The sequence below is a fragment of the Octopus sinensis genome, linkage group LG2, assembly GCF_006345805.1.
Source record: "Octopus sinensis linkage group LG2, ASM634580v1, whole genome shotgun sequence".
Taxonomy (NCBI): Eukaryota; Metazoa; Mollusca; class Cephalopoda; order Octopoda; family Octopodidae; genus Octopus; species Octopus sinensis.
In genome coordinates, this window is record NC_042998.1 from 54,855,727 (window position 1) to 54,877,658 (window position 21,932).

Consider the following 21,932-nt stretch of genomic DNA (forward strand, 5'->3'; position numbering starts at 1 on the left):
GGCCCTTGATGGCTACAGAACCCTGTATGATGATAATGAATCTTGAAGTAAAGGAACATAGAAATCAATTAATCACAGTAAATGCAGCAGTTTTTCATATAACAATGGCCCGAGGCCAAGTAGAAATAGCAGTCAAAACACCCCAAAATAGCAACCTACCTTCTTTAGAAAAGATGTGACACTTTAGGTGATGTCCTGCGTAATACATTATGTTGGAATGACAGTAGTATGAATGATCTGTCTAGCAGTATAACTGTATGTGTCACCACTGAAACAATTTGGTTGGTTCTAGCAGCTAGGTGCTTTAGCTGTGCCGTTGTCATCCATTGGTTTTGATGCTGTGGCTACACTGCTGGTTAGCTATTTCTTTCAAAGACAAAATGGTGCTAGGTGTTTTAGGACTACCAAATATTTTTTCTGTGGAGGTGCGTGGCTTAGTGGTTAGGGTGTCAGCATCATGATTGTAAGATTGTTGTTTCAATCCCTGGACTGGGCGATGCATTGTGTTCTTGAGCAAAACACTTCATTTCATGTTGCTCCAGTCCACTCAGCTGGCAAAAATTAGTAACGCTGCGATGGACTGGCGTCCCATCTAGCTGGGGAACACATACGCCATGGAAACCGGGAAACCGGGCCCATGAGCCTGGCTAGGCTTTAAAAGGGTGCATCTATTATCTATTATTAAATATTCTTTCTACACGCACACACATGTTATATACTCTGACCATTTTTTTTTTCCAGTGATAATTCTGCTGACTGGAATATAATCTTTGATGTCTATCAACCAAATTCTCTGTTCAAAAAGAGCAACCCTGGTCTACCATACTTCAGAGTGTGTGTATGTAGGTAAGTAGAGCATATCTACTATTCAAATAGCTTTCTGTTTATAATAGGTACAGGTGTAGCTGTGTGGTAAGAGGCACAGGTGTGGCTGTGTGGTAAGAAGCTTGCCTCCCAGGGCGGCGAACTGGCAGAAGCGTTAGCATGCCGGGCGAAATGCTTAGTGGTGTTTCGTCTGCCACTATGTTCTGAGTTCAAATTCCGCCGAGGTCAACTTTGCCTTTCATCCTTTCGGGGTTGATTAAATAAGTACCAGTTATGCACTGCGGTCAATATAATTGACTTAATCCGTTTGTCTCTCCTTGTTTGTCCCTTCTGTGTGTAGCCCCTTGTGGGCAGTAAAGAAATAAGAAGCTTGCTTCCCAACCACATGGTTCTGGCTTCAGTCTCACTGCATGGCATCTTAGGCAAGTGTCTTTTACTATAGCCTCAGGTTAACCAAAGCCTTGTGAATGGATTTGGCAGATGGAAACTGAAAGAAGCCTATCATGTATGTGTTTGCAGCTGCTGGCTCTCCACACCTCGGTCAAACCGTCCAACCCATGCAAGGACGGAAAATGGATGTTAAATGAGAATGATCATGATGTGTGTATGTATGTATATTTATGTGTCTTTGTGTTTGTTGCCTCACCACCGACTGACAACCGGTGTTGGTGTGTTTACATCCCTGTGAACTAGCTATTCAGCAAAAGAGACTGATAGAATAAGTACCAGTGTACTTACCACACAGCCGCTCCTGCGCCTGTATGTATATGTGTGCATATGTACACATATACATACATTTGTGTGAATATTTCTACATAGCAATGCCTGTATATTACTCTTTACTCTTTTACTTGTTTCAGTCATTTGACTGCGGCCATGCTGGAGCACCGCCTTTTAGTCGAACAAATCGACCCCAAAACTTATTCTTTGTAAGCCTAGTACTTATTCTATCGGTCTCTTTTGCCGAACCGCTAAGTAACGGGGACGTAAACATACCAGCATCGGTTGTCAAGCGATGTTGGGGGGACAAACACAGACACACACATATATATATATATATATATACACGACAGGCTTATAGTTTCCGTCTACCAAATCCACTCACAAGGCTTTGATCAGCCCGAGGCTATAGTAGAAGACACTTTCCCAAGTCATTTGACTGTGGCCATGCTGGAGCACCGCCTTTTAGTCGAGCAAATCGACCCCGGGACTTATTCTTTGTAGGCCCAGTACTTATTCTATCGGTCTCTTTTGCCGAACCGCTAAGTGACGGGGACGTAAATACACCAGCATCGGTTGTCAAGCAATGCTAGAGGGACAAACACAGACACACAAACATATACACACACATATATATGACAGGCTTCTTTCAGTTTCCGTCTACCAAATCCACTCACAAGGCTTTGGTCGGCCCGAGGCTATAGCAGAAGGCACTTGCCCAAGATGCCACGCAGTGGGACTGAACCCAGAACCATGTGGCTGGTTAGCAAGCTACTTACCACACAGCCCAAAAAAACAGCATAACTCTTTAGTTTGTATATATATATATGTATATATATATATATATGTACACATGGTTTTGTGTGTGTTTACATAAGACAAAATAGTTACCTTTCGCTACTATTATTTAAATATACACCACACACACACAATTATGCTCACACATATGACGTATGATACTAAGGTGCAGAGCAGAGAGGTGGAAAGAGTTTGTGGTGGCAACATTAACAGTTTTTTGATTTGTTTTTTTTTTAACAAGGAAAATAGCCAAAAGTGAAGTAAAATATAGAATTTCCTATAAAAACAAAAACACCTTTTTTTTTTCTCTCAAATCACTTGAAATCTTGAACTTAATAAGTACAAACATTTCTATTCAGTCACCTTTTTGTCACTTCCTACACAATTCATAAATAATTAGGCACCACCACTACCATCATTATCATCATCATCATGATTATTATGATTATCATTATTTTTGTTGTTACTATTATTATTATTGTTGTTATTGTGTTTGTTATTATTATGGCCTTCTGCCAGAATTTGAAACATCATCATCATCATCATGATTATTATTATTATTATTATTATATTATTATTATTATTATTATCATTATTATTATTTATTATTATTATTATTATCATTATTATTTATCATTATTATTATTTATCATTATTATTATTATTATTTATGTATTCACATTGCTATCTCTTTTTCAATTGCTGAATTTTTTTTTTTTTTTTATTTATGTCCTTTGGTTGAAATTATTTTACTTTTTTAAAAAAAAAATTTCTTTTGTTTTCCTCTGTTTTTCTAAATTACTGTCTGAAATAAGAAGCAATTCTTAAGAATTATATAAAGGAAAAACAAAATCAAAGAAAGAAAGAAAGAAAGTAGATGCATCTACATTAAAACAAATGCTTTCGTTCAATTCAAGTCTTCTATAATATTTTCAATCTAAACGACTGTGATTTGATATCATTAATGTGTAATTTTCGTGCAATTTGTTAAGTCAGAGTTATTGGGGATGTGGCGGGGGTACCTTTTACTTTTTTTTTTTTTTATTTTTTCTCTTTTGCTCCTGTGTCTTTATTTTATTTCTTTATTATTTTTTTTACTCCTTTTTTTTATACTTTCACTTTAATACAGTTTGGGAAGATTTAAATATAGTTACATATTGAACTTTTTAATGTGAGCTGTTAAAATGTTTATAATTTGTGGTTGTATGCGTGAGTGAGTGAGTAAGAGAGTGAGTGAGAGAGAGAAAAGGAAAGAGGGAGAGAAGTCTATGCATGTGTGGTTATGTATACATGAGTGTGTATGTGTGTGTATATTCCATCTTCCATCTTTCAATTATATATATATATATATATATAAATAGATATGTAAATATGTATATATATATATATATAAGTGTACATGTATGTACGTATATATACATGTATGTACAAGTGTATATACATATATGTATATATATGTAAATATATATATGTATGTATGTATGTATGTATGAATATAGATGTTTGTGAATATGGTATGTTTTATTAGTTAATTCAGTTGAGATATCTGTCATAGTGTAGCTGCAAGCTAGTCTGTGATGCTAGGGAGAGCAAAAAAGAAAAAAATCGAAAAGAAAAAGAACAGAAAGCTTTATGTACTCACTTATTTATGCTTACTCACTAAATTTCTGTTGCACGTTCCTATATAAGTCATTTTCATTTTTCTCCTGCTTGTTTTTTTTTTTTAAAATAAGCAAAAAAAAAACAAATAAAATTTTATCCTTACAGATATTTATGTGTTTATATTTAAACACACAGACATACACAACCACATACCTATTGCACACACACACACAACACACACACATACACACAACACACAAATACATGCTCTCTTGCAGAGACAGTTCTATCTTTGTACAATTATTCAGATATACATGCAGATAAGGCAAAGATGATAAACTTAATTTTATTAATTTTCTTTTCTAAAATTCTAACTCCCTGCAGTCAACATCTGAATCACTGTTGCAAATATGGTTTCCTCACTAAATTCTTAGTCTTTTACCAAAGGAATAGGTTTAATCCCTAGCATATGTCACTAATAAATATGATTATTATCATTGTTGTTGTTTTAACAGGCTGTGTGGTCTGGCATGAATGTCACATGATCTTTTTTGTTTCATTTCATTTTGTTTTGTTTCCTATACTGCAAAGCAGTTGGAGCTATGAAAGGTCTACCAGTCATGTAAAAATGATGTTAAAAGAAACTGAAATACACTAAAAAGTAATATTAACGATAATGATTTGACAGATATTCTTTGTTTACTGTGTGTATCAAATGATAATTGTGTGTGCATAACATAAGAGCTGACTGAAAATGTTGGTAACAACACAAAAGGCATTCGTCCATAAAACACTGTTTTAGAAAAGAAACCATCCAACCATTATCTCTGTTGAAAAATGGACAAAAAATTATGGTGGTGGTAGTGCTACTGCTGCTGCTGTTGTTGTTGTTGTTGTTGTTGTTAAGCACCAAGACGGGTAAGGGTGATTAGGTGATGGTCTAGGGCTTAGGGGCAGGAGACCCCAGACCTTGGGAAAAAAAAACTTTGGTCGTCTTGTTGTAGTTGAGGGCTCTTCGTTGACACCTGACACCACTATGAGGTGGACCTCGAAGTCGCTAGAAATGGAGATCTCCAGGTCCAAATTCTTGAACTGCTGCTGGTGGTGTGTTTGTGTGTCAGATGAAAGAAGATGTCAGCTACTGATGAACCTTATAAGAGTCATGAAATCATCCATACTAGCATAGGTAAAAAATGGGGAGGGGACATTATTTGGTTGATGATGATCAATAATTGGTAATTCTTTGTAAATGATTGAACTTCAGCACAATCCTTTGACATCTAAACCAGCCATATCCAACCCAAATATATTCTACTTGTTCTGTGTCCAATCCAGTCAAATCCAGCCTTTCATATGTACTCTACAATGTGATTCTTAAAAGTACAATCACATTATTGAAATTTCAAAGCTGTGAGATAATACATGATTTATTCAAGACAAATGAATAAATAAGCATGACCTATATATATAAAGCTGAAGATGTCTGTGTATGGCAGGTTTGGTAGCCTTCAACTAACACTATCTCCTCCGAGTCCCTGCGACACAAGTTGACCAAAATTGAGAGTATGATAGAAGAAGGCTTGCTCTTCCTTCCGTAGAAGAAAAAATTCAAATCGGACTATGTTAACACCAAAATTTATTTACATCAAAAAGGTTCTTTTTTTCTATGAAAATCCCTATTTTTTATGATTTTTTGACTGCTGTGTTGCCATTTTTCGGTGTATTTCAAACTGGAAAATGTTCACTTAAAAAGAATAACAAGCTACATAGTGCAAAATTTTTACTTTTTAAAAATTCCAATTCTAAGGGGTCGAAAAGAAAACAAGCCCAAGCAACACTGGGCTATACTGCTAGTATTTGATAAAGCAATCTGAATGGTAAAGGGTCAAATACCTGACTCTATTTAGTTTGCTCTCTTTACATCCTGAGTTCAAATTGTCAGTGTTGACTGTACCTTGTATCTCTCCCAGGGCCAATGAAATGAATAACAGCTGTGTACATTGTTAATTTGAATGATTGATTGATTGATTGCACTCTAATCCTATGCATTTGAGGTTTAATGTCAATGTAAGAAACCATTATTATTATTGCTGTTATTAAGGTGGGGAGCTGGCAGAATCATTAGCACTCCAGGCAACATGCTTTGTGGCATTTCATCTATCTTTATGTTCTGAATTCAGCTGAGGTTGAATTTTCCTTTCTTCATTTCAGGGTCAATTAAATTAGTACTAGTTGAGCACTGGCGTCGATATAATTGACTAGCCCTCTCCCTAGAAATTTCAGGCCTTGTGTCTATAGTAGAAAGGATTGTTGTTGCTGTTGTCGTTGCTGTTGCTGCTGCTGCTGTTGTTGTTGTTGTTGTTAGTGAGACTGTAAGATGACAGAACTGTTAACATATACATACAACAAACATCTTTCAGTTCCCATCTTACCAGATCCTCTCACAAGGCTGTAGATGACCTGTGGCTATAGTAGAAGGCACTTGCCCAAGGTGCCACACAGTGGGACTGAACCCAGAACTATGTGACTAGGAAGCAAACTTCTTACCACGCAGCCATGTCTACGCCTTTGGTAAATTTATAAAGGAAAGGACACATCTTTCAACCAGACCTCAATTCTAAGATTCTTCTACCTCACTGCCTTTTTATTTCTCCGAAGACTGAAAGGATTCTTCACTTTTGCTAGTAGCAGTTAAACTTCTCTAGAGTTAATGACTCAAAAATATACCCTCAGTTTCCTCTGTAAATTGGTTGGCTCTAACCAAGGTATACAATGATAAGAACCAAGCCAAATTTATGATATTGGAACATGATTCAGTATACTGATTCATTGGATCATCATCATCATCATTTAAAGGCTGTTCTCCATTCTGGCATAGGTTGGACAATTTCATAAAGAGCTGGTAAGGCTGGGAGCTGCATTAGGCTCCATTGTGTGTTCTGGCATGGTCTCTACAGCTGGATGCACTTCTTAATGCCAACCACTTTACAGAGTGTACTGTGTGCTTTTTATGTGGTACCAACACCAGTTCTTTTAACTTGGCATCAACACCAGTGCTTTATATGTGGCACCAGCATCAGTTTCAATTATATTGTGATGGACGGGTCTTCTTGAAAACGGCAAGATGCCAGACACCCTTTGTTATCTCCTTAACCCTTTCGTTACCAAACCGCCCGAAAAAATTTTTGGTTAATGTGACCAAACCGCCCGAATTTACCTATTCATATTTAAATGAGAATATCAGAGCAAATCTCTTTAGTACATTCGTGAAAACACGTATTATACTTCGTAAAGAGTTCAACTACAGTTTTGTACAAAAATCGAAGTGTAATTTTAATTCCGTGAATTTTGGGAGATTTTTTTCCGAAATTTGTTCCTATTGTGTTTTCAAAATTTGTAATTCTGACAAAAAAATGGATACGAATTTCATTATATCAAGCAGCGAGTCAGAATTCGAAGGATTTTCTACGAAAGGGTTAAGGATCACAAGAAAAAATTGTAAAATAATGTTGATGATGATGTTTTAACATCCTCTCTTCCAAGCTTCCATGGCTTGGACAGAATTTGTTGAGATGGGTTTTCTGCAGTCAGAGGTCCTTCTTGACACCAACTCTCACACGTTTCCAATCAAGGTAATATTTTCCCATAGCCAGACATGGTTTCAGAGAAGAGTGAAAATGAAGGACACCGCTTGCATGACAGGGATACTCATTTACAAATAGCATGTGATGGCAAGCCAAGAGTAACATGCACATGTATATACATACATATATACATACATACATTATATATATTATATGATAGGCTTATCGTAGCTTCTACCTACCAAATTCGCTTATAAGACTCTGGTCGGCCCAAGGCTGTGTAGTACAAGACACTTGCCCAAGGTACCATGCAGTGGGAATGAACCTGAAATTATGTGGTAGGAAAGCAGTTTTCTTAACATGCACCCCCTTGCTCCTGTGCCTGTATGAATGTGTATATCTATGTAGGTATGCATACACACGCATGCACACACACACACACACTCACTCACTCACACAACAGTTTCCAATCTATCAATTTCACTCACAAAGCATTGGCTAACTTCAGGCAAGGAGACACTTGCCCAAGGTGCCATGCAATGGGATGGAACTCAAAGCCACATGGTTTTGAGATTAACTTTGTTACCAGACAGCTGTAGTTGAGTTCTTTAACCCTTTAGTGTTCACATTATTCTGCCAAAATTAATGCTTTTTTATCCAAATTGTTTTGAACTAATCATGCATTATCTTGTAGCTTTGAGATTTTGATGAGGTAGCTGTTAATTTTTAAAACAACATTATAGGGTTGGTGTGAGAGACCAGATATGGCCAGTTTGAACATAAAACAGGCAGAATACTTATGGCCGGTTTAAATGCTAAAGGGTTAATCTCTAAAAACTTTTATTTTCTTCTATGCCATCATTCATCTCTACATTGGCAAATATGAGGCAAGTCTATTGCCTCATATTTTAACTATTGAGGTCAGAATTAAACTGAAACATGTCATGAGCTGTCTCTGTTAATTATCAGAAAAATAATGCAGATTTTATTTCCAGTTAGTTCCTTTGCAGTCAATATAATAACACTAACTTACCCAATTCTATGTTCCATAGTGTGATTATTGCACTTAATTTCCTGTTTAGTATGTATAGAAACTATATTGCATGTTTTTCCTTTTCCTGAAATATGATTTGTGGCCTTTTCAATAAGGTGCTATTATATGCATAATCTCTTTTTCTCTTTCTTATGCATACACCCTTCACACACAAGCACAAACAGAACACGTGTGTATGAATGTATGTGTATCTGTGATGTGCGTTAGTGTGTGTATGTTTGTGTGTGCATGTATACATTATATATACATACACTCATATTTATATATATATATATATATTTATATATTTATACACGTATCTACACGCATACATAAATGTACACACACACTCTCATATATATGTGTGTATGTATATATACACACATATATATATGAGAGTGCGTGTGTACATTTATGTGTGTGTATATATATATATATATATATATATATATATGTATGTATATCATATGTGTATGTGTGTGCTTTTATGTATATGCATGTAGTTATGTATGTATATATGCATGTGTATGTACACACACACACATGTATCATATACATGCGTAGATGTGCACCTGTTAGCTTGTTTGGAAGTTGATATCTGTAATAAAAACATGTCTTCTATCTCACCATATGTCAACAGTTTTAGCATGAATTAACGTGATCCAAAACAGAACTCTGATATCTAAAGAATGCCGAGCAATCCAACAACTTTGTTAGCATCCAAGGACCAGCTGTTTTTCATGGATAGCTGATCATTTGAAATCTTTCTTCAGAAGGTTTTTCTATAAACAAACACGTATTCGTTTCTATTCAAGGACGCATTTGTGCTCAACACACAATTCTGACAGAATATATTTCAAGAAATATTCCACCAAACCATAAGATTCTGACTCAATTATGGAAATAAATAATGTTCAGGGTAACATTAACCATTCTATTTATACAAGTTTCTTGTTTTACTGTATTTTACAAAGTCGAGAAAAACTGGGGCTGAAAGTCTGAACCAGTAAGGTAGCCTATATGCTGATGTTTGATCTGTTAGAATTAGCAACCAAATTTCCCTCCACTGACATGCTATAGCTGCTCTTATATATATATGTGTGTGTGTGTGTGTTTGTCTCTATATTCGTTTACTTCCCTATGACTGAGGGGTTCAGCAAAATGACACTAATAGAGTAAGTACCAGGCTTGGGACTTGATTTGGTTGACGGAAACTGAAAGAAGCCCTTTGTATACTTTGTATATTCTTTTACTCTTTTAATTGTTTCACTCATTTGACTGCAGCCATGCTGGAGCACCACCTTTAGTCAAACAGATCAACCCTAGGACTTATTCTTTGTAAGCCACATGCTTATTCTATTGGTCTCTTTTGCCAAACTGCATAAGTTACAGGGATGTAAACACACCAGCATCGGTTGTCAAGTGATGGTGGGTGGACAAACACACACACACACGCACGCACACACAGATATGACAGGCTTCTTTCAGTTTCCATCTACCAAATCCACTCGCAAGTCTTTAGTTGGCCCGAGGCTGTAGTAGAAGACACTTGCCCAAGGTGCCATGCAGTGGGACTTAACCTGGAACCATGTGGCTGGTAAGCAAGCTACTTACCACACAGACACACATATATAAATATGTGTACGTGTGTGTGTGTGTCTTTGTTTCAGTGTTTGCCGCTCCCAACTACTGGGGTTGATTCATTTGACTTAAAAAATTTTGTCTTCAAGGTGGTGCCCCAGCATGGTCACAGTCTAATGACTGAAATAAGTAAAAGGTACCAGTAAACCAAAAAGTACAAAAATTGAAAAAATGCAGTATCCATGGCTGGAACATCTTTAATCCTTTCGTTACCGTATTTGTTTTCAGATGCTCTGTGTTTCTTTCGATTAATTTTTAAATATAGGCACAGGAGTGGCTATGTGGTAAGTAGCTTGCTTACCAACCACATGGTTCTGGGTTCATTCCTACTGCATGGCACCTTGGGCAAGTGTCTTCTACTATAGCCTCGGGCCGACCAAAGCCTTGGGAGTGGATTTAGTAGACGGAAACTGAAAGAAGCCCGTTGTATATATGTATATATATATATATATATATATATATAGGTATGTGTGTGTGTGTGTTTATGTGTCTGTGTTTGTCCCCCCAACATCACTTGACAACCGATGGTTGTTTGTTTATGTCCCCCGTAACACAGTGGTTCGGCAAATGAGACCGTTAGAATAAGTACTAGGCTTTCAAAGAATAAGTCCTGGGGTTGATTTGCTTGACTAAAAAGGTGGTGCTCCAGCATGGCCGCAGTCAAATGACTGAAACAGGTAAAAGAGTAAAAGAGATAACAAAGAATTTAGTAATATAACTTAGTAATCATTAAGCTAGTGTCAGGAACATAAATTGTGACTAAAGTTTGGTGGAAGATTTTTATTCAGAACATATAAAAATAAGACATTTGTTGTACAAAACCAGAAGTGGTTTCAGCCAGGTTGGTATCAAATAGGTTAATCATAGACCTGCTCACTCTGAATTGCCTGAAGACTTTAAAATAGCAATAATTTATCAAACACTTTGTCTTTCTGTTTTGTTTAAAATTAAAGAGAAAAGTGATTTGTTTTACTGTAAAACCCTTCACAAGGACACTGCTGTTTCATGTCAGCCAACTACTTCTTATGCAGTGTCACTTTATCACAGAGTATTGGTAATCTTTAATGCTCATATCTGTGAACCATGGAAATGTAATTGTTGTTGTTGTTGTTATTGTTATTTTTTGCCCATGTCAGCTCTGATGAAGTAGAAATATGATCAGAGATGTTCCAGTTGTGACCATCCCATCTTTTATTTGCTTCAGTCATTTGACTGTGGCCATGCTGGAGCACCACCTTTAGTCAAACAGATCGACCCCAGGACTTATTCTTCATAAGCCTAGTGCTTACTCTGTCAGTCTCTTTTGCTGAACCACTAAGTTACGGGGACGTAAACACACCAACTTTGGTTGTCTAGCGATGGTGGGAGGACAAACACAGAGACACAAACACACACATATATATGACAGGCTTCTTTTAGTTTCCATCTACCAAATCTATTCACAAGACTTTGGTCAGCCCAAGGCTATAGTAGCAGACACTTACACAAGGTGTCATGCAGTGGGGCTGAACCCGGAACAATGTAGTTGGTGAGCAGGCTACTTACCACACAGCCACTCCTACATTATCTAATTATGACCTTCCAATCCTTTTTTAGGCAGTTTTGTATAATTGGGAGTAGATTTGGGTGTAATAGTCTAGCAGTTTAAAATGACCAAATAGAGGTTCCTAGTTGACTTGTTATAAATTTTGTTTTATTACCTGATCCTTTTCTTAATTTTTTATTGCCCTCAAGAGGCTAAACATAGAGTGTCAAACAAGGACAGACAATGGGATAAAGTCGATTACATCGACCCCAGTGCGTAACTGGTACTTAATTTATCAACTCTGAAAGGATGAAAGGCAAAGTCGACCTCGACGGAATTTGAACTCAAAACATAGCGACAGACAAAATACCTATTTCTTTACTACCCACAAGGGGCTAAACACAGAGAGGACAAACAAGGACAGACAAACGGATTAAGTCGATTATATCGACCCCAGTGCATAACTGGTACTTATTTAATCGACCCCGAAAGGATGAAAGGCAAAGTTGACCTTGGCGGAATTTGAACTCAGAACGTAGCAGCAGACAAAATACCGCTATGCATTTTGCCCGGCATGCTAACGATTCTGCCAGCTCGCCGCCTTATTACTTGATCCTTTTCTGCAATGATTCTGCTCATTTGTGTGCACGCACATACACATTCATTATTTGTCTGTTGGTGTGTAGGTGTATTTCACGATAAATAAAGTACATTCTTATTTATGCACATCTACATCTACATATATATATATATATATATACATAAAATAAACAAATATTTGCAATTAACACGTTTGTGTGTATGCATGTATATATATATACATACTCACATTCATGTATGTATATGTATACATATGTCTTTATGCAATAGATTTTTCTCTAGTGTCTGTTTCTGTCTTTCTCTGTTTTTCTCCTTACCTATTTTCTATTTCTCTCTCTCATACACACACATGCACTCATACACACACCCTCAAATAAACATTCACAAATTGCTTGTATATAAGGTCAGAGCTGTAGTGAAAAGGAAGGTTAGAGTGCCAAAAAATCACCAACTTTCTGCTTCCTTAAAGAACACGATATGATTGAGAATGGTAGAACCAGAGACATCTAAAGTAGACATCAACCAGGATTTTAGGAAATTACTTCTGTCAGATATCCTTCACATTTTGTGCCAAACTCTTTCTTCTCTCCTCCAGCTTTTAATTTTCTTGACATTTCCCTCATTTTGGTGTTCCTTATTGCTTCTGAATGTGTGTGTGTGCTTGTGTGTGCATGCTTGTGTGTATATAATCTACATGTTTCTCAGTTATCAGTCTGTGTGACTAATACATATATATATATATATATATATATTTTATTTATATCATATGCATGCACACACATATACAACAGATTACTGTGTTATTTCTAGTGTTAGTATATATATATATATATATTTACATATACATACATACATTTATGTGTGTGTGTGTGTATAAATATAGATATGTATGTATATTGTCTGCGTCTATTTATCATATGATTTAAGGTATCCTTGCGGAAATGTGCATGTGTGTATTCTTCGTATGTGTATATATTGTACGTGTGTGGTATTTGAAGCATTATGCTTCCTATATTTCTGCTCTCTCTCTCTCTCTCTCTCTCTCTCTCTCTCTCTCTCTCTCTCTCTCTCTCTCTCTCTCTCTCCTCTCTCTCTCTCTCTCTCTCTCTCTCTCTCTCTCTCTCTCATATGGTTATTATTGGTCTGCCAAATGCCTTACACTGATAAGGAAAGAGAGTTCTGCAGACTTGTATTTCATAACTTGGACATGTCCATCCATGCATGTAGTAGAAACACATACATATTAAACCAATTATGTGCATATATTTTAATATATTACACACACACACATATCAGTATATATATATTTCTATAAATATATATGTGTATGTATTTATATTATGTATATATAGATATATGTATGTGTGTATGTATATATATATATATATATATTATTTATAATTATATATATGTATACATAAGTATATATGAGTATGTTTGTATGTGTATATAACATATATATATGTATGAATTATATGCTTATATATGTCTATCTATCAATTTATATAATTACACACATCCACATATATACACGTGTGTGTGCATGCATATATAGATCAATCATATAGATATAAGCAAATATTTCCAGTTGAGGAAGTGGAACAAGTAAAATGTAATCTACATATGTTTCTTAACTAGTTATCCCTCATTATACAAATGTTATGCAATGAACTCTTCACAGTGTAGCTGATCATCAGGCTGAGTTATCTTAATATATGCATGTATGTGTATATATGTAAGTGTGTGTGTAAATATGTATATGTATGTGTAAATATGTATATGTGTGTGCCTGTATATATTTATGTATATGTGAAAATGGCAGCATTTCCTTGTCAAGAATGTTTCTAGATTTCTGAAAACCCTGGTGCCATTTGCTGCTGAGTTAATTTATATGAAGAGAGAGCTGTGAGTTCAGACCCCATGTACTTTATCTTCATAGTCCTCACATCCTGGGTAAAATTGTATTAAGCTGATAGATGGCTTTATGATTGCAGAGAGATGCCGGTTCCATTCTTTGATGCTTCTTAGTACCTGGAGGGAGAATGATGATATTACCATTGGTGTAATTTGAATACCTAGATAGGATTTGAACTCTTGAATGCAAAAAGATTCAACAGATGATGAAAGGCATCTTATCCAACACGTTGATCATTCTGCCAATCTGGTCAATCAAAGTGCACTCTACTGGTACTTGATTTCTTGACCTTGAAAGGACAGAAGGTAACACTGATTTAACCCTTTAGATTTCAGATTACTCTTTTTAATGTAATGCATATTTCTTTACATTGTATTGGATTAACCTTGTATTATTATCTTGTAGCTTTGAGGTTTCAATGATGTGATTGTATACTTTTGAAATGACATTTCAGGGTAGGTGTGAGAGGCTGGATCTAGTCGGTTTGAACAGAAAACAGGTAGAATATTAGGGCCAGATATAGCCAGGGTTAAGCTAAAGGGTTAAACTACTAGCAATCTTGTGCCAAAACACACCCTAATGACTGTCAATTTGCACCATATTGTCTATGCTTGCTCTCTGTTCAGTCTGATAATTATCTTTTTTACTCTTTTACTTGTTTCAGTCACTTGACTGTGGCCATGCTGGAGCACTGCCTTTAGTTGAGCAAATTGACCGCAGGACTTATTCTTTGTAACCCTAGTACTTATTCTATCGGTCTTTTATGCCGAACCGCTAAGTTACGGGGACCTAAACACACTAGCATCAGTTATCAAGTGATGTTGGGGGGACAAACACAGACACAAACGTATACACACACATATATATACATACAACAGGCTTCTTTCAGTTTCTGTCTACCAAATCCACTCACAAGGCTTTGGTCGGCCCGAGGCTATAGTAGAGGACACTTGCCCAAGGTGCCACGGAGTGGGACTGAACCCAGAACCATGTGGTTTATAAGCAAGCTACTTACCACACAGCCACTCCTATGCCAATCATTCACTTTATGCATTTATTTTTTCATTTTTCTTTTTTGCTGATATCCATTTCAGTCCTTCGAGGTTTTAAGTTTGACTTTTGGTTCAGAAAGCAAGTGTTACTTTGTGAATATGTCCTGTTTTATTGCTTTTTCTGACAGGAAATGTATCATCATTATCATCATAGATAAATTGGCAGATAGTTAGAAAGAAAGAAAGAAAGGAAGATAGATAGATAGATAGATAGATAGATAGACAGGCAGACAGACAGACAGACACAGACAGACAGACAGACAGATGAGTAGATGGATGGATGGGTGAGAAGGTGGCAGATCAAGGCTAACCACTGGTTAGTCACATAACAACCACACCGAACAACAAGGCTCTATGAAATATTGATGTCCTATAGTTCTATGAAATTGCTTTGCCCTGACCCAGCTAACCACAGAATCAAAACAATTCCCTCATAGCAATAATAAAAATAACAGCAATGCTGTGGGGGAACAATTAATCAGGATAAGGGCAGTCAACAATGCTGTCATTTTACACTCACACACTCACACACACACACACCACACACACACACACACCACACACACACACACACACACACACACACCTCACACATGTTTAATGCAGACCTTACTATTGGTGATAGATGATAATAATGAAGGGTCTCATTGTTGTAAATTCAGTTAATAGAAAGGTTAGCATATGATCTTTTAATGCCTGGTGTCAAGTTAATTTGCATTGAGTATCTATTTTGATAACTCTATCAATGTGTGGCATGTTTTATTTCAGTTCTTCTCTCTTTCTCATTACCACCACCACCACCATCATCATCATCATCACCATACTCAGTTTAACCCTTTCCTTACTGTATTTATTTTGAGATGCCCTGTGTTTCTTTCAATTAATTTTAACTATAGCAATGAATTTAGTAAAATAACTTAGTTATCATTAAGCTAGTATTAGGAACATAAATTGTGACTAAGGTTTGGTGGAAGATTTTAATTCAAAACTTATGAAAACAAGACATTTGTACCACTGAGCCAGAGCTGGTTTCAGCCGGGTTGGTATCGAAAGGGTTAATATTTATTTGTTGTGTTTTTATGATTGTTTTTAGTTGGACAGTGGTTTTGTTAGAAAGAGCTTGCATTGTTGGGGGTCTTGTTAACCCTTTAATATCTATACCAGCCATATCCGGCTCAAATTTTCTACCTGTTTTACATTAAAATTGGACTGATCTGGTCTCTCACACCTACCCTACAATGTCATTCTAGAAATAAGCAATCACGCCAATGAAATCTTGAAGCTTTGAGATAATGCATTATTATTTCAAAACAATGTGAATAAATATATATTACATTTGACAGAATAATCTGAATGCTAAAGGGTTAAATTTAGGCCAACCTTTTGGAATTTTCGCCAGATTATCTTCAAAACAATATAGTTCTGAGGTGGTTTTGTATGCATTCATACAATTGCATTCATTGTTTTTCTTATAAATTAATGAAAAAGAAAAGGGGTGGGGTTGAAAAAAATTTAACAAGATCCCAATGTTCTTTTATTTGTTTCAGTCATTTGACTGCAGCCATGCTGGAGCACTGCTTTGAGGGTTTTTTTTTAGTAGAACAAATTGGCCTCGGGACTTATTTTTGAAATCCTAGAACTTATTCTGTTGGTCTCTTTTGCTGAACTGCTAAATTACAAGGATGTAAACACACCAACACTGGTTAAGTGATGGTGGTGGAGGAGAAACACAGACACACACACACACATACATAAATACATACATGTGTGTGTATGACGGCCTTCTTTCAATTTCTGTCTACCAAATCCACTCACAAGGTTTTGGTTAGCCTGAGGCTATAGTAGAAGACACTTGCCCAAGATGCCATGCATTGGGACTGAATTCAGAACCATGTGGTTGGGAAGTTTATTTTTCCAACATTTAATTGGTCATTCTGTACCAATCACTGCTTTGAAATAAAGTTTGAGTTTAATTCGTAAAATAATTGGATATAATTTAGAATTATAATATATATAATTCTTTTAGAAATTGTAACATTTTTAGAAATTATAGCCAGCACTGATTTGTTATGATGTTTCATGTCCAAATACATCTAATATAAAGAACTCTTGCATATTCCAGTGGTAAGGATATAAGGTTATAGTTTATCACCATTCTCTATGTTTTTATTGAGCATATTTGGATACAAAATGTCATAACAAATCTGTGCTGCTTATAATTTCTAAAGAAAATCTGTAGAGAAAACCTAAACAAATGAAATTTTCAATTCTTTTATAACATGAATTTTGTACCATAGAACCAGGAGCAGCCTCAGGCAGGTTGGTACCAAAGAGGATAAGACAGCAATTTAACATAACATAGTCATTAGGGTGTTGGATAGACAGCCTCACGGTATTTGTTTCTACATTCAGCAAATCCACCATGATTGGTGGTGGATTGGCAGAACTTTTAAAAGGTCAGAAAGGATTCATTACTCTCTCTATTCCAGCTGTTCGTGTTCTGACATCAATGCCTGCAACAACTTTGGTGCTGTGTCAGCCCTAACCCATTAGCATTTAAACTGGCCATATTCAGCCTAAATATTTTGACTTTTATGAGCAAAATGGCCAAAATGGCCTTTCATACCTACCCTACAATGTCATTCTAAAAACACACTATTACATCATCAAAATCTCAAAGCTATGAGATAACGTATGATTAATTCAAAACAATGTAGATGTGATACAATGCTGAAAAGTTCCTGGCTTTAAGAGTATCACAAAAGGCCTGGCTGGGGGCCCAACTTTCTGAGAGCTTAGGAAAACTGAAGGGCCACTGTAATAGGTGTGTGAATCTGAGAGGGGAATATGTTGAATAAAATCATAAAGTAACTGATCCTCTTGTATTTTCTTTTATCCAAAGCCAGAAATTTTCAGTATCCCCTTGTAAATAAGCATTATATTTGACAGAGTAATCTGAATACCAAAGAATTAACCCTTTTAAGACACACAGTGTTTTGGTATGTGTAACCAAAAAAAAAACAATTTTTTTTTTTTTTTGGAAATTGAAATTGATGGGTGCATTTAGAAAACAAAGGATAAAGTGCCTAAAAGTACTTTATTAGTATGTAAAACTATATATATTATATAGTTTCATATATCTACTGAAAGACAATCTCTGGTCAGTTATTATACTTCGAAACATTTGTTTCATCAGTCTGATGGATCAGCCTCAAAGTCTCTTCAACTTGTATCTCTTGGACAACATCAATGGTGCATTAAGAAAAGATTAGCATAGATTGTGCAATTGCATCATCTCCCTTAAAAATTCCTTATACTGGTTTGCACATACATATGCAGATATATTGTCAACCCTGGTACATGAGTTTGTGGATCAGCCCTTTTGATCAGAAGCTTTCCAGTCATGGTTATTCAGCTTGGTAGTAAAGCTTACATCAGAGCAGGATCTAATGTAACATTATTTTTCTACTTTAGCATAAAAAGGAAAAGTAATAGCATGCCTGTGTGGTTAAGAAGTTCATAAGTTCACATTACAACGATGTGGTTTTAGGTTCCGTCCCACTGCATGGCACCTTAGACAAGTGTCTTCCACTATAGTCTTGGGCTGACCAATTCTTTGTGAGTTGGATACTATATAGAAGCCTGTTGTGCAAATATTTTTGTTGTTGGCCTCCTTTTGTCTCAGGAGACAATGGGAGTTGCACATAAAATAATCCAGTCTGGTTTTTACATTTCATGTCATTTACATCTCCTGCTGTGGCTGTGTAGTCCTATCATGGTTAAACACTCCCTCTGGCAGGTGACGCAAATGTAGTGAAGACTTTGCCTGGCTGTTTGTAATGCTATAGTTTCTTGTTGTCGTCTTTTCTTGTCTTTCCATTTCTCCTCTCTCCCTCATTCACTCTTTTATGGTGCATTGCCAGTTTCCTCGGTTGCTGGCAACCACTTCCCAGTTGCTAATATTGATGTCACAGACCTAGTGCCCCTAGCTAGCTCTCTATAGAGTATGTCCTTGGGGATTCTGCCATCTCCCATACGACTAACATGTCCAAGCCATCTTATACGTCTTTGTGTGAGGAGTGCAAACATGTTTGGTATTCCTGCTTGCTTGAGGACATCTTTGTTGGGGACACAACAGTGCTGAGAAGAGATATTCCACGGTAATTGTTGCAATCACCACGGTTGCCTTTGTTTTTGTAAAGCGTAATGATGTTAGCATTCTACATATCATGAGGGACTGTACCCTCTTCCCAGCACTAACACAGAAGGTCATGAGGGTGCTGAAGCAGGGAAGTGTTTTTGCCAGCTTTATGATCTCTGAGGGGATGCAGGCTCTAATCTGATCTGGCAGAGTTTCTACAGCTGGATGCCCTTCCTAAAACCAACCACTCTGAGAGTGTAACGGGTGCTTTTACGTGCCACCGGTACAAGGGCCAGTCAGGCAGTACTGGCAACAGCCACGCACAAATGGTGTTTTTTACATGCCACCTGCTTGTATATATATATATATATATATATATATATATATACACACACACACACGCACTCACAGATCTTTCTTTTCTTTACCTCAACCATTGTTATCCATTCTCCTATTTTCTCATCTATCAGGTTATATACAATCATTTGGGTGTGGAGAGCCTAGTTATAGGAGTTAAATTACTGAAATGGAAGTTATTTGAAGAGGATAATAAATTGTTTGACTTCTGATTCTCTATGATTCTCTTCTTTATTCTTCTTCTCCGCCCACTCCCCTCTACCACCACCACCACCACCACTTTTTGCTCTTCTCCGAATCATTTTTCAATATCACACATGAATATTTAATATAATGCTATTATTCCATTGTAAATGTTTTAAACAAACTAAAACACACACACACAAATACATACTAGTTCTTTTCTTTATATTTTATTGTGCAGCCTTCATCAACTTCATCATCGGAATTGATTGCTATACAAGTTTCCATTTATCTAAAAGCTCTACCTTGGCAAGCATTGTTGTCAGTTCTAATGTAACTTCTTCCTTCACCAAATCTCTTCTGGTTCTGTCGCAACCAATAGCTCTACATCCACAACCTTCCACCATCAGCTCTAAGATGCCCTCATTCCACTCTTCATACATCATCTGCTACTATTAAGTATTGCAGTGCATTCTTCTTACCAATATAGTCATCTTTCTGACATAGCCTGCCATTTTGTTTGTTTTTTTTTTCTCCTCCACCCAACCTCCAGAGATATTTCTAAACTTGTGTGAGATGTATGTGATTGATGTTCTCATCTTTTGGTCTTTCCTTTTACATATATATATATATATAGAGAGAGAGAGAGAGGGAGAGAGAGAGAGAGAGAAATATACAGACAGATAGACACATAAGCATGGCTGCGAAGTTAAGAAGCTCACTTTGCAATCAGATGGTTTTAGGTTCAGTCCCACTGTATGGCACCTTGGGCAAGTGTCCTCTACTACAGCCCCAAGCCAACAAATGACTTATGAGTGGATTTGGTAGGTGGAAACTGTGTGGAACACCATCATGTGTATGTGTGCATATATATATATATAGTCATCATCGTTTAATGTCTATTTTCCATGCTGGCATGGGCTGGACGGTTTGACTGAAGTCTGGAGAGCCAGCAGCTGCACCAGGCTCCAATCTGATCTAGCTATATATATATATATATATATATATATATATATATAAATACTGGCCCGAGGTTATAGTAGAAGACACTTGCCCAAGATGCCATGCAGTGGAACTGAACCTAGAACCATGCGCTTGGGAAGCAAGCTTCTTACCACACGGCCATGCTTGCACCTATGAAGTATATTTTTTAACCCATACTTTTAATTATATTTTAACACAATCTTTTTTTTCTCCCACCTCTTATTATTTTCATCAAGTTCAGGATCATTCAAGACAAGATTAGATATTCCAACTATTGCATAAAGCAAGATACTTGTGTGTGTGTGTGTGTGTGAGTGTTGATGTTGTTGTTTAACCTATTAGCTTTTATACCATTTATATCTGGTCCACCACTTATATCTGCCCCAGCACACCCACTTGACAATTGATATTGATATGTTTATGTCCCTGTAACTTAGCAATTTGGCAAAATACCTTTTGCTTACAAAGAATAAGTCCTGGGGTCAATTTCTTCAGCTAAAAAATCCCTCAAGGCAGTGCTCCAGCATGGCCACTGTCAAATGGCTGAAACAAGTAAAAGAATAAGAGAATAAAAGAATCATCTTCCAAATCTCAAAGCTATAAGACAAGCATTATTAAATCAAAATAAGCATTACATTTGACATGGTAACATGAATACTAAGAGGTTAACCTCAGATCAGCTCTGATTAGGCAAACCAATGATATAAGAAAAATATTCCACATTTGATCTGGGTCGACATTCGGCAGACTCTCTTTATCCCATTCATTCTCTTTGTTGAACAACCTTTCATAGTGGCATCTCCAAACCTCTCTCTTTGCATCCTCATTTAGCGCAAGTGAACCATCATCCATGCGAACACATTTCTCTCCTACCACATCACAGCGCGGAAAACAGACGTTAAATGATGATGATGCTGATGATGATGATAATCCACTTATCTTCATATTCTTGGCACTATATAGTCCAGCATA

General features: G+C 36.4%; 1 protein-coding gene across 2 annotated transcripts in view; it reads left to right on the forward strand.

Moving 5' to 3' along the window:
- The window catches only part of LOC115232025 (tRNA-splicing endonuclease subunit Sen54), a 140,990-nt gene that overhangs the window by 105,611 nt on the left and 13,447 nt on the right, over positions 1 to 21,932 (forward strand). The window contains exon 8 of one of the 2 annotated variants that reach the window (XM_029801900.2): positions 742 to 846. The exons of the other annotated variant lie outside the window; for it this stretch is intronic. Within the exon in view, the coding sequence (XP_029657760.1) occupies positions 742 to 846 (105 nt within the window). The remainder of the gene's footprint in view (positions 1 to 741; positions 847 to 21,932) is intronic. 2 annotated transcript variants of the gene reach the window in all.